The sequence below is a fragment of the Drosophila suzukii genome, chromosome 2R (assembly GCF_043229965.1).
Source record: "Drosophila suzukii chromosome 2R, CBGP_Dsuzu_IsoJpt1.0, whole genome shotgun sequence".
Classification (NCBI taxonomy): domain Eukaryota; kingdom Metazoa; phylum Arthropoda; class Insecta; order Diptera; family Drosophilidae; genus Drosophila; species Drosophila suzukii.
The window spans coordinates 1,360,523-1,375,128 of NC_092081.1; the positions used below are offsets into that span (position 1 = coordinate 1,360,523).

The window sequence follows — 14,606 nt, forward strand, 5'->3', positions numbered from 1 at the left end:
AGGCATAATCGTAGATGCTGCAACTTTTCTACGTTGGTGAGGTCCATTTGCATAACTTCCAGCGAATTTTGGAAGCTCAAGTGGGGGCAGCAATTTTGCCCTATGCCGAGGCTGACGCTGCTGGGGGCCGAAAACTCTCGGAGTGATGCCGTCAGCAAAAGTTGAGTGTGAAAGAAGCTGTGAGGCGCGCTTTGAAATTTCGACTCGAACCGATGACTTCAGAATTACGAGAATGTCATCAATTTTCTCACTCAAATCACTTTCAATTTCCTTGAAATCCAATTCTTCGAGCTCACCGAGAACCTCTTTAAATAATTCTTGAAGCTCATCAATCAACTTTAATCTCACATGAAGACCAGATTCGTCGCATGAAGTTAATGCCGCACTTGATAGGGAATCCACTAAAAGCTCCGCTCTATTAAATAAAGCAGATGCCTTGCGCTTTAAAAATATTGCCCTGATTGCATAAGCGGTAACATCTCCAAAGGTTCCCGTAGGCATGGCTACGACAAAAACAAGAAACTCAGCAGACAAAATGCCGAAATTCGGTTCCAGCGGGAAGATGAGCGCAAAACAAACGAGGGAATAAACAGCTTGTTTCTTGGCTATGCCTTGCGCTTTAAAAATATTGCCCTGATTGCATAAGCGGTAACATCTCCAAAGGTTCCCGTAGGCATGGCTACGACAAAAACAACAAACCCAGCAGACAAAATGCCTAAATTCGGTTCCAGCGGGAAGATGAGCGCAAAACAAACGAGGGAATAAACAGCTTGTTTCTTGGCTATGTACGCTCCTATGTGTAACTGATTTTGCACCTTATATGCAAATTTCCGCAATCACCAACTGCTATTTATTTATAACGCTCACTGCATTTAAGGCTTTATGATTTGTTGCTCCGCCAATGCACCGCAGCCACAAGAACGAAAAAGTCAATAAATCGACTTATATGATTTGAACTTAGTATTATTTATGTACAAATCACTTCGGGGTCACCAATGTTGAACTAAAAAGCTCTTTTATTAGTTATTGCAAAATTAAAAAATACGAAATGTTGGGTTGCTTTATGCTTGCTAACAATTTATTAGCGAAAGGGAGTACAGCAGGCGAGACGAGAGTGCGTTTAATGTCGAGATCAGTATTCGTACTGATTTTACAAAGGGACAGTTAGCTGGGCCCAAGAATGCAATTTCACAAAAATGAGAGAGCAATTAATATAAGAGATCAAATTAAGATGTTATTTAGCAGCAAAATTTTAAGCTATATTAGCTTATTTTGAAAAAAATTTCTTTAACCAATTGTATAGGAAATTTCTATGTAAAATGGCGAGGGAAATTCAGGAGGTCAGGCCCGAAAAAATGAGATCCATGAATTTCCCTCGCCTTTTTCCATAGGATTTTCCTATGTAAAGTGGTCGCAAACATTTCAGCACAAGCTGACTTTTTCCGGCCTTTTGGAGGTGCTGAAAATTTTAGATAGCCATAATAAAAGCGAATGAACTTTCTCCATAATGGGGATGTGAAACCTGCAGAATCGGCTGCAGGAATAATGTACATTATTCCTATGGACAGGTACGACTGAGAAGCCACAATCGAAACCGGGCCAACGCCAAACTTCGTTAGCGAAGAACTGACGGACAATCTTGCTGCTCTAGGAAGAATTACAAGGACGAGACGGCAAGTTAGGTTGGCAGACGGAAGCGGAGGTCAGCTCAAAGTGGAGGTCAAATTCAGCAACAAAGATCTGACCGTGAACCGTTAATCTTACCAGGGGATGGAACTTCCTTACACGAGTTGGAATCGATCATTATACCAGCCAGGACCCGACACAATGGATGTCTCAAGGAGAAGCTATCGGTAGCAGTCTTTCAACAGACAAGCGATGTGAACGATACTACAACTTCCTATAAGGAGAGCAAGCAGACTTCAACACCACGACGGGAACGTAAGATCAAAATGAAGGATGACAAGCCAATCAAGCAAAGATACTATCCCAAGAACCCAAAAATCCAAGGAGAGATCATTGCAAAGGTGGACGAGAGCCATACAGCTCCCCCATCGTGATGGTGAAAAAGAAGAAAGGCAAGTGGAGGCTGTGCGTCGACTTTAGAAAGATCACTGCGAAGTCTGAAAAGGATGCCTACTCGAAGATTCACACTAACTACATCCTGGAACAACTGAAGGAAGGGCGGTACATCAGTAGTTTGGTTCTGAAGGATGGATACTGGGAGATCTCACTGGATGAAAGCAGCAGGCAGTACACGGCTTTCACAGTACCGGGCAAAGGTTTGTTATAGTGGAGCGTTATGCCCTTAGGGTTTCACTCTGCGTCGGCAACCTTTCAGCGGGTTTTGGACCAAGTACACACACATTCGCTTACCAGGATAACGCAATTGTGATCGGACCCACGCTAGAACAACAAAAGGAAAACCTAAGAGAAGTGTTATGGCGTCTAAGGAAAGCAAACCTGAGGCTGAATCCGGAAAAATGACAATTTTTTAAGAAGGAACTGCTGTATCTGGGTAATCGAGTGACTAGCGAAGGATTAGGAACTGATCCGGAACAGATCGACCGGCAAAGAACTCCGGCAATACCTTGGAGTAGCGTCGTGGTACCGCCGATTTGTACTAGATACTAGGCAGTAAGTGGTAGTGGACACCGGAGCACCAGATGGCGTTTGAGGAAGCATGCCTGGACTTCAGTAGAACTTTCACTCTACAATCAGTTGCCAGCGACTACGGCATCAAAGCAATTTTGTCCCAGGATACAGAAAAAGGCCAACAAGTAATCTCCTACTCTCGCCGAACGTTGTACGGAGCGTAGAAAGCTATTCAACAACGGAGAAGGAGTGCTTGCGAATTGTCTGGGCGATCCGAAAGCTCAAGCTGTATGACCCTGAAGTGGTTTAACAGCACTGAAAGTCCTTCAGGAAGAATCACCATATGGGCCCTGGAGTTAACGCAGTACGACTTCGAGATAGCGTATAGAAAGGGTTAGCTAAACGTGGTGGCTGACGCCTTGTCAAGGCAACCACAACCAGAGACGCTACGAGACAACGGCGCCAATGACTTCAGAAAGTTGCAGTTGGATCGAGGACATGTGCGAAAAAACAAGTACACAGCCAAAGAAATACCCGGACTAAGTGATGGAAGGCGAAACGCTTTATAAAAATATTCCACACAGAGCGGGCAGCGAAGACGTCGCAACATGGAAGGTGTGCGTGCCAAAGTCGATACGGGAAACAGTATTAAGAGAAAACCACGACGCACAATAGCGGGAGACGTAGGAAGCCCGATACTACTGGCCAGGTATGCATAGAGACGCTGGAGCCCATTGGAGAAATTGCCAGACATGCATGAGACTTAAACCAAATAAAATGCAGGCGGCCGGCAAAATGCTACCCCAAGTGCGGAACCATGGACTACGGTGTGCGCAGACTTTGTCGGACCCCTACTTTGATCTAAGCACGGCCACCAAATGCTGTTGGTCTTTATAGATAGATTCTCGAAATGAACGGAAATAGTGCCGTGCGCTATGAGACAGCCAAGTGGCTTAAGAAAGCATATGGGGATAATCGCAAGGTACGGGGTCCCGAAGGTGGTCATAATGGACAACGGAGTGCAGTTTGCAAGCCGCATCTTCAAAAGTTTCCTGCCTGAAATGGGTATTAGACAACAATACACCGCTCGCACACGTCATAGGAGAATCCGACCGACCTGGCAAATAGAACGGACAAGACCATGATAGCGCAGTTCGCAGGGCAGGTGCAGAGAAACTGGGACGAGAAGTGGCCGGAGATTATGCTAGCAGTAAACACGGGCCTATCGGAGTCCACCGGCTATACCCCGGCGTTTCTTACCAAAGGCAGGGAGCCACGACTCCCCAGCACCCTATATGATAGGGAAACTTTAGGCACTGACCGAGCTACGGAGACCCCGTAGGAAAACGCCAACAAACTGAAGGAGATCTTTGAGATCGTTCGACAAAATCTGAAAAAGGCATTCCAGGATCAAGCCAAACACTACAATCTGAGGAGGAGGCAATGGACGTCAGCTGTGGGTGACGTAGTATGGGCCAAGGAACACCGCCTGTGCAAAGGGGCCGAAGGATTCGCAGCGAAACTAGCCCCGAGGTACGCTGATCCTTACAAGGTTGTAGATTTCGTCTCTCCGGTGATCTGCAAAATACGCCACATACATACATTGAAAGAGCGGACTATCCACGTTGGTGAGCAAGGTACCTACGTCGAGACGTTTGGGATTGGGACATCAGGAATCTCCGAATTGGGACACAGGTAGCTAAGGTCCAGAGAGCAGCACACGGCTGATTCATGGCGGTTTGTTTCTTACTTTGTCGCAACCACACCCTGGCACATCGCCCGTCGGATCCGTCGGAGTCGAGCAATAGAGTCCTGCGACGAGGAACCGTGAACTCGAGGGGAAAGTTGTCTAGACCCAGTGTGCCTTGTCCGACTGAGCAGGACCTGGCGCGAGGGACGAGCGGTCGATCGATTTGTAGTTTCAAGAGGCGTTGTCCTGAAGAGCCCAACGATTCAGCAAGTCCAAGAACGGCTATCGTCCAAGACCTCAAGGGCCAGAGACCACGATACATCGAGCAAGACACGGAGCAGAGCAGACGACATCGGCAGCGACATCATTAGACATCACCAACAGCCACGACACTATCGCCGCGAAGAACTCATTGAGGAGCGCAGGAACGTCACGTACGTCAAGCAATAGGGTGAGGCTGGGGTGGAACGTTCGTCTGCGATAGGCGTAAAGCGAAGTGGACTGCTAGGCAGCTTCCTGGCGTCACCCTTGACTGTCAGCGCGAACTGAGCAAGAGCCTAGAGGGACCGACCGGGACAGAGCAAGGGACAGGTGGTCATTGTCTCGAAAGACGTTGCCCTGGAGAGCAAGGCACCTGTTCACCGTAGTCTAAGAACGGTAACGATTCCCTAAGCCCGCAAGGCCGATCTCTCTGCGGATCCAAGGTGCGACAAGCGGACTCGGACCATGCCGAGACACAGGAAGTAGTCAGCGATCACCGAGTCAACGCGCAAACGATCTAAGACGGGCAGTATCACGGCTAATAGAACCAGCGCGGGACGACACCGAGACCAACCGAGGCACCCACCGCTATAACAAGTAAAACGAAAATAATCCTACTGTTATCCTTTGAATTCTGTGCTTTCTCACTGATCTACAACTACATTTTCTTTGGATTGTTGATAACCATTTCGGACCCTTCCACCATAATTCACAGGTGGTCAGGTGGGGCTAGAACTAATTCCACTAGATGCTAAGTCTAAAGGTTTTTCTACAGACTTAAAATGGTTCCATTCGGTATTCCTTAATTTTCGAATGTCATCCGTTCTTCGCCTAATGAACTTGACCTTAATATCACCATTTCTTATCCATACTAAAGTGATAGTGGAATAACTCCAAGCATAGATATCTACCTTAGTATCAATGGATTAAATAATTCGTTTGATCAATTTTGATTGGACTATTTCTACTTTAGCTGGCTGTTACGTTTACATAATTCCCTACCCTAGCATATACTACTGCTGCATATGCCTTCTCGGAAACAAGTCCATGAAGCTGTATTATTGAACCATTTTTGAACTAATCCATCGGGGGACTCGAATCTTTTCTAAAAGCAATACATTTTCTTTATAACTTACCCAATAATCTTTTTCTTTCTTGGATAATTCTTGATCCCATTCACTCTTATTTATCCATAGAGTTGAACTAAAAAGTTTTCCTAAAATCACAGGAGCCAGCCAACAGGTCATATATTTCTGATAATGTTGGTAGCACTATCCTTTTGTTTGTCTATTATGACTCCCCGCAATTTACATGAAACTTAAATAAATCCTTTTGTGACTTTCATCGAAGCCCCACGTTTTTTACGCTCTCATTTTCAACATGAATGACAACTTTATTATCTCCGGTGCCTGTTATCTCCCTACAGTCTGCATTAGTTTTAAGGTGGTGGAAATCCATTTCCTTAAATTCAGACCCACTTTTTGTAATTCTTGTGAAATTAATTGAATAAAGTTATTGCCATCTTCTATAGAATCAGCCCCAGTCATTAGGTCACCCATGTAGAAATCACTCCTTATTATTTTACGTACATTTTTATACCCGTTACTTGCAGAGTAAAAGGGGTATACTAGATGCGTCGGAAATTATGTAACAGGCAGAAGGAAGCGTTTCCGATAATGTATATATAATCTTGATCAGGATCACTACCCGAGTCGATCTATGTCTGTCTGTCCGTCCCTATGAACGCTGAGATCTTTGAAACTATAAGAGCTAGGCTATTGAGACTTGGCATCCAGATTCCTGAGCTTTTTGCGCAGCGCATGTGTGTTTCAGCAGGGTGCCACGCCCATTCTAACGCCCACAAGCCGCCCAAAACAGTGGCTCCTACAGTTTTGATGCCAGAATAAAAGTTGTAACTGAAATGCCTTGCTCTCATCAATACCTATCGATTGACCCAAAAAAAGTTTGCCACGTCCACACTAACGCCCACAAACCGCCCACAAACTTCAACAAAGCGTAAATATGAACGCGGATATCTCGGTTATCTCTATGTAGCGGCCATATGCTTCTTCTTGCTGTAAAGCTTTAGTGAGTTGACGTGAGGCATGTCTTAAGCTTCACCTAGCAGGTGGCGATCTGTGGAATTGCCACTCTCGACGTGAGCGTCGCTTTTCGACGAGCTGTTCGATTTGTAGATTTTTCTTCTTTTGGTTGCATTGTGTATTTGTAGATTGTCCTCGTCAAGTTCAGTCCGACAATGGACGTCGGCCCTGCCACCTTGCTTTCCCGAGACCTTCTGCAAGCCGTTAAAGAGTCTGTGACTGATGCGTACAGTCCTCAGCAGCTGAACTGGCAATTTATTCCGCCTGGGTCAACCCATATGGGAGCCTGTGGAAAGCTATTGTCAAGAGCCTCAAGACTTTATTTTTGAAATCAACAGCTACGCGAAAGTATACTTTTGAATAGCTTTCGACCCTCCTAGGGCTTGTCTGAACTCCAGACCTCTATCTCCCATGTCAGAAGATCGTACCAATGTGCTAGCGTTGACACACGGTGATTATTTTGTCGGCGGACCTTTTTTGTTCATAGTGGAACCCAAAGTAAAGGGAGAGTCCAAATTTATTATAGTCCGGTGGCAACACTTAAAGGCTTTCCATCATCAATTCCGTGGGCGATGAAAGGATGAGTACCTTAAAGAGCTCCACAAGCGGAACAAGTAAGTCCTACATAAAATCTAGGTGTCGGTGACATGTTCGTCATTAAGGACGACAATTTGCCCTCAAATGAGTGGCGACTCGGTAGAATATTCGACACCGCCGCAATCATCGACCTGTGCACCTCGACGAGCTCCATGGATGCATCCGTGGCCTCCGCGTATCCCTTGCCGACAACCAATGCGGGAGATGAAGGGATCCGCACGGCGACAACTAGATCGAAGTTCGACGAGGCGATCAAGCTGGAGGTGGTCCTCAAGATCGCGCCTAAGGTGTGGATCCGTACTCCTATCCGAGCGCTAAGTGAGAGCGTGGTCGAGAAGTTTTGGGAGCTACCGCTCGCAGATGAGCGGTTCAATCGGCCAGCAACCATTTCCCTTATCCTTGGCGATGACGTCTACCCCAAGGCCATTCAGCCGGGCTTCCACATGGTCGACGAGGGACTGCCAGTGGCCCAAAAGACGGTGTTCGGGTGGATCCTCTCCGGCACCTGCACACAAGTTTAAGGCGTAGACGACTGGCCGGGTCTCTCCTTTTTTACAACGCGAGCGATTGCAAGGGGGCGGAATGTTCAGGCGTAGTGTACAGCGAATCTGGACCATGGCATCGCTATCACATTGCACCGCTCTCCCAGTGAACCGCTCTCCCGCTCTGTTCCCATCGGACAGACGGACATGGCTAGATCGACTCGGCTAGTGATCCTGATCAAGAATATATATACTTTATGGGGTCGGAAACGCTTCCTTCTGCCTGTTACATACTTTCCGATGAATCTAGTATACCCTTTTACTCTACGAGTAAAGGGTAAACAAAAAAAGTAAGGATGCCTTGTTGTTTATTTCAGATATCTTAACAATATTACAAATTAATATAAAAACTTTTTGCCTTGGTTGACCTAGAAATTAGAAAAAAATTAAAAACTGAATACATTTTGTTCCACAAAAGTGATGATACATTTAAGAATAATCGCACTCGTATCTGTTCTGTTTTGACAATTTAGATATTTTAAGTTAAATTTTTCTCTTTAAAATAATATTACAGTCTCAAGTGCCAAACTCAGTTCCAGTTGAGGAAAAAAAAAGCGACTGAATTTGTATATGAAAGCACCAACAATGTGCTGAAACAGGTAATCTTATCTTACTCAAATTAACTTTTTCCGAAAACAAATTATGTATATGTAATATGTAAAATTTCATATATTTCATAGAGCTTGCGTTCCTTACTGCAATCGTCAGAACTGGCCCGCGATTTACTCAACAATAAAGTAAGCACAGTGTTGTCTGTGTAGTTAGGTTCCTTAGTGGTGATTGTCCCCTTGCATTCGTTTGTATTGTTGCCTTACTGTTTCTCTTTTTAAAAATATAAGAGTGATTTATGTATTGTATATTTTTCCCTTGATCGAGATTGATTTTGATTTCCTTTACCGAGGAAAGGCAAATCTCCTGTTCGATAGGTGGAACAGCTTTAAGGACAAAATTCTGATATATTTTAAACGGCACATCCACAACGAAGACTGCAAGCGACAACTACTTGATGTAGAACGTTGGTAAGTTTTCTGCTTAAGCAAAAAATGTTGTCATAACTACACAATTATTATTTTTAAAGATGCCCAGGATTACTTGACCCTTATTTTGCTTAATGCCGTATTGCCGCCGACATCTCGGGTCTTGAATCAAAACGGGAAAGGGAACCAAAAACCGACAATAGCGGATATTCAACTTTCGATGGTACTACGCCTTTCAAGCTTGAATAACTATGAACGTCGTATCAACAATATAGTCAGGGAAAAGTATTTAGAGGGATCAACAATACAGTCATTTATAATTATTCACGCATCGTCTGAGCTGGAGTTCTTAGATTTCTATGTTTACTTTGACAAGACGCTGGTAAAGTGTGATTCCTTCCTGAAAAGCATAGATTTGTGTTTTAAGTGCTTCATGTCTTACTCGCTGAGCTACCCGAAAACCTCAGAGCAAGCTTGGTACACAGTTCAAAAGATCATTTTCGAAAGAGACACCGCTTATGACATAAGATCATTGAATTTACAAAATCTAATCGATTTCATGAATAAAAATTAATTTTTTCAAAATGTATATCTGCTATCGCTGTCGAAAATTATTTCCAACGCCCAACAATTTAATATCCTATTTAAAGATTAAGCATCTGTTAACAAGAACATCCTTGAGGCTGCCTTGTCAGCAGGATGGCTGAAAACAAATTTTTACAAATTTTCTGAGTTTTCGGCGGCACTTCATTAGGTTACATACGCAATCAATTCCAAATCGAAGAAATTTATGAGAGGAATTGCTATTCTCTAAGTACAATCAAACCGTTAAAGAAGTTGAAGAAAAGGATGAGGAAGAACAAACAAATTTATGTTTTGAAGTCCAAAGCAAACAATCAATCATAGACCATTTAAAACAAAAATCTCTTGAATTTACTTTAAGTTTATATGAACTAAATTTTATGTTGAGGAAACACATATTGCAAATTCAAAACAATATTGTAATTTTACTTAGCTCTGTGTCTACAGCTATTGAAAAGCAAGTAAATCTGGAAACAGTGGATAGAATTAATCCGATTCTTGGTTTTTGCAAAGATCCATTGTAAGACAGAGCACACGTTTTTAAAAAATTAACCGATTCAAATCTATATAGGCAGCCAAAAAATATTTCCATTGATAATAAAATAACAGAAATAGTATTGAAAGGAAATCCCATCTTGGGTTCGAAGTCAAAAGACGTCTTTATAATGCCTTTGGCTTTTACAGTAAAAATAATTATCGATTTACAAAATATTTTGGAGCTAACATTAAGCAACATACAACAAAATTTAAAAAGTAATGACTTAACAAATTTGGCAGCTGGAGAAGTCTTTAAATCTATAGCAAAGCAATTTGATCCAGACATAGTTGTGCCATTTGTTTTATACTTAGATAACTTTCAAATTAACAATGCATTAGGAAGCCATACATTCTCCATATGTGGCTGCTACATTAATTTTCCTTTAATGCCAAAACATTCAATTTCTAAAGTTCAATACATATATCATGTCGCATTTATAGCGACAGACAAGCTTAAAAAGTGTAGAAATGAAAATTCAGTTTACCATTTAGTTGAAGAATTTAAAATTCTTGAGAGTGGAATTATAATAAGAACTAAAAACGGCTTGCAAAAAGTGCAGTTTATATTGTCATTAATTGTTGGCAACAACTTAGCTGTTAACAGCATACTTGGTTATGTCCAATCATTTAATTCAAAGCGATATTGCGGCGTTTGTTCTAGAACGAAACCCGAAATGAAAATAGATTCTTCCGAAAATGTAGAAAGTTTACGAACTGAACAATCTTATTACGAAGATTTACAGTTGAATAATTTTCAAGAAAGTGGATTGAAGCAAAATTGGATATTCAACGAGTTATTGTCGTTAAAAGTTATAAATAATTTTTGTTTCGACATTATGCACGATATTTTCGAAGGCGTATGTAAATATGATATTTGCCACATTCTTATTTCATTAATAAATAAAGGAATAATCACTTTAAATGAAATAAATAGCAGAAAATCGATATTTCCGTACGGAGAAACATCTGTAAAAATAGAAATGAATCGACTAAAAACATGTAATTTAAAAACGTCTGCAAGCGAAACAGAATGTCTTACCCACTTTTTGCCCTTGATGATTGGAGATAGAGTTCCACACGGTAATGAAGAATGGGAATTGTTATTAACTTTACTTGATATAATAGAGTTCTTACTTAAGTCAAATTATAAGAAAACGGAAATAGAAACGATACGAAGCTTAGTGCAAAAACATCATCTTTAAGATATTTGTGGTGCATGAGGTTTGAGGCGAAACACAAGGATTCCAAGTTTTATTTTTACAATGTAAATTCAAGAATTAATCCTCCCCATTCATTAGCCATTAAATGTCAAATTAAGTTTGCAAAGTTTCTGACGGACCATGCCAAATCTATTGAGCCGTATTTAAGACTTACATCAAAAGAGTAAAGTATTTTGAATAATAATCTTGCATTAGAAATAAATGAAAACCATGGGAGTGTAAATAGCTTTAAATTTTATAACCAATTAGAATATAAGGGCACTGCTTATAAAATTAATTATTATTTAGGTTTAAATAAGAACAATTTTATGTTATTTACAATTAAGCAATTTTTAATTCACAAAATAAATGTAAGTTTATGTTTATTGTGAACAAATTGAAGTAGAATACAATTGTCATTTAAGATCATACATTGTAAAAAATCCATTAAGAAACTACATTTTTAATAATGACAAAGCCGTAAGGCTAAAATATATATAAATATAAAAAATTTCGCACTTTTATTGAGAATGGGTTATAGATAGATCGATATATAGATCGATGCGATGTTGAAACCGAGAACGGTTCTTCTCGAAATCGAGATCGATGCGATGCTGAAACCGAGAACCATTCATACCGAAAACAAGATCGAAGCGAAGTTGAATCCGAGAACGGTTCTTCTCGAAATCGAGATCGATGCTGTTCTGCAACTGACAACGATTCATACCGAAATCAAGATCGATGCGATGTTGAAACCGAGAACGGTTTTTCTCGAAATCGAGATCTATACGATGTTGAAACCGAGATCGGTTATTCTCGAAATCGAGATTGACCGTTCTCAAAGGCCCGTTCTCAAACCGAGAAGACTTCGATGACGATTTTAGTATTTTTAGTATGAGTCGTTCTTGGCTCACTTTTGAGATCGAAAATACTAAAATCGAGAACGCTGAGAACGGTTTTTTCTCTGAGTGTACTTTCCGACGAATCTATTATACTATTTTACGCTACAAGTAACGGGTATAAAAACATCTGAGCATCAGAAGATGTAGTGTTAATGTATCCTGATTTTAGTAGGACATTTAAACTAACAAAAGATGCTTCACAACATGGTCTCGGGGCTGTGCTATCTCAAACGAGCCACCCGTTACCTTGATTTCTAGAACAATCAGTAAGGTTTTTCGGTACTCCAAATACCTCGATATCGACGTATCGGATAAGTAGTAGGTGGTAGCCATTGGGAGAAACACATATGCTGCGCTATGCTGGCCAGATTCTACACGTTAACATTTCTCCGCCGATGGAAAATGTTTTTTGACGGCAATTGACAAATTTTTAAAGTTTGCAGTAGTCCAACCCATTGTTAGTTCTGTCAACAGCGAATAAGCCGCGGTCGCGCCGGCCCCAGCAGCAGTACGCTGCACCCGCCACATCGTCTCGCCGTATTTCAGCGTCAGCAACGCCACCACAGTCAACCCCCGCAGCCCCCCGAACATTGCTTTTGCTGAAGCGTCAAAAACTACTCTTCATTTGGTCGTCAGGCTTGAAACTCTAATTACAGCCAGGTGCGGAACAAGTACTTACCTTCTTTCTGCACTTCGACCATACAGTTGCGGCAACAAAAATAGCACCATTGCGTGGGTAGTTCTTAATTGTGATATAAAATGGCCATTTCTTGCAATATTTCCATTCTGTTTTTGGTAATAATTAGTGAAATACATGTACTTACTAAAATAACACTGATAACTGTTACAATGCGAACGGTTTTTATTACATTCGAATTTGTATGGAGAGAGAGTCAAAATAGAGCGGCAACAAAAATAGCACTATTAACAGTTCTTCTACGAAAGCTTTACTTGTTCGAAACTTTATGGAGTTTTTTCTTCTTAGATGCATTTGATATCAGTGCATTTAATTGATTTGCTAAAGTGAGTCGCAAATTTCGGTAGTTATGGGTCGTGCGAAGCATTGTTCTGTGGAAACACGAAAAACAATCAAAAAGCTCATTTTCGAAGGCAATACCTATGCCCAGGTTGGGCGAATCATCGGTTGCTCTAACAAAATGATTTGTAATGCCCTAAAATATGATACCAAACCAGAAACACGCGGGAGAAAACTTGCAATGACACCAAAAATGGTAACGCGCCTGGTGCGCGAAAGTAAGAAGGACCCTTTTAAGCCGGCTAGCGAGCTTAAAAAGGATCTAAACATATCAGCAGCTATTACAACTGTTAGATCCTGTTTACGTGACAACAAATTATACGCACGCAGTCCAAGAAAAGTACCGTTATTGACTAAAAAGAACATCGCAAAAAGAATTAAGTTTGCAAATCAGTACGTAAATTGGTCCCAAGAAAAGTGGCGGAACATATTGTGGTCTGATGAGAGCAAGATTGTTTTATTTGGTGGAAAAGGGTCTCGGTCTTACGTTAGACGACCTCCCAATACAGAATATAACCCCCGCTTCACTTGCAAAACAATTAAACATGGAGGGTCCAGCATCATGGTGTGGGGTTGCTTTTCGTATTACGGAGTCGGCCCAATACATTGGATAAGACCTATCATGGATCAAAATGTCTACGTCGATATATTGGAAACAGTTATGCTACCATACGCGGAGTACAAAATGCCTTTGCTTTGGGTCTTCCAACAGGATAATGACCCAAAGCATACGAGCAGGAAAGCTCGATCCTGGTTTGAGACCAACCGTGTCAACGTCTTGGAGTGGCCGGCACAGTCGCCAGACTTGAACCCGATAGAAAATCTTTGGAGTGACGTTAAAAAAGATGTTTCTAAGGCAAAGCCCAAAAATAATATGGACCTCTGGGCCACTGTGCAGGTGTCGTGGAAAAATATACCCAAGGAAAGATGTCAGGGTCTGGTGGACTCCATGCCAAGACGATGTGCTGCTGTCCTTGCAGCTAAAGGCTTCACAACAAAATATTAATTTTTAAGGACACTATCACGCATATTTCTGGATAATTTTTTTTTTGATATTGTTGTATTTTTAAGTTTTTCACTCATTTTTCAATTTTGGTGCTATTTTTGTTGCCGACCAAATTTCCTTAAAATTTCGTATTTTTGTGAAATACTTTCGAGTAAAGTATCAAATGCATACAATTGCCTTCAATTTCATAAGTAATATGTTATAGTAATAAAATAAGTGGTTACCCACTCGCTTAAGCCATTATTCTTAATAAAATTTCGATTTAAAGCCAAGCTTATGTCATGGTGCTATTATTTTTGCCGCAGCTGTATGTCCTTAATCCATGAATTCATGCTTAAATTTAGCATAGTCTAATCATTCGTTTTCATTTTATCTCCAGATTCATGAAACGAGCCATTGCCTGTTTCTTTGAATCTCCTAAGGTGACATAATCTTTAAATGGAATTGACACAAAGTATCGCCCATTAAATTTTTTTTTTAGTTTTTATGAAATGAATTTCACATATTTCAGATTCGATATCATTCTATATTTGTCTTTTATCTTGACCATATCTTTTAATTCTATGGTAGTTGCTACAAT

General features: G+C 41.3%; 1 protein-coding gene across 2 annotated transcripts; it reads left to right on the forward strand.

Annotated features, from left to right (window-relative positions):
* Positions 1–6,962: 6,962 nt before the first annotated feature.
* On the forward strand, positions 6,963–9,353 carry LOC108010962 (uncharacterized). Of its 2 annotated transcripts, XR_010653663.2 has the most exons (4): positions 8,098–8,386; positions 8,468–8,524; positions 8,664–8,806; positions 8,866–9,353. XR_010653663.2 is itself a non-coding variant. In XM_065863764.2 (3 exons), the coding sequence occupies exon 1, from the start codon at positions 7,296–7,298 to the stop codon at positions 7,764–7,766; it is 471 nt and encodes a 156-aa protein (XP_065719836.2). In that variant the 5' UTR covers positions 6,963–7,295; the 3' UTR covers positions 7,767–8,386; positions 8,468–8,806; positions 8,866–9,353. The 2 variants fall into 2 exon arrangements, 1 of the variants encoding a protein (XP_065719836.2); XM_065863764.2 differs by having other exon boundaries at positions 6,963–8,386; positions 8,468–8,806.
* Positions 9,354–14,606: the final 5,253 nt, after the last annotated feature.

Coding starts and splice junctions, on each gene's coding strand:
- LOC108010962 (XM_065863764.2), top strand. CDS start 7,296: ATGTTCGTCATTAAGGACGACAATTTGCCCTCAAATGAGTGGCGACTC.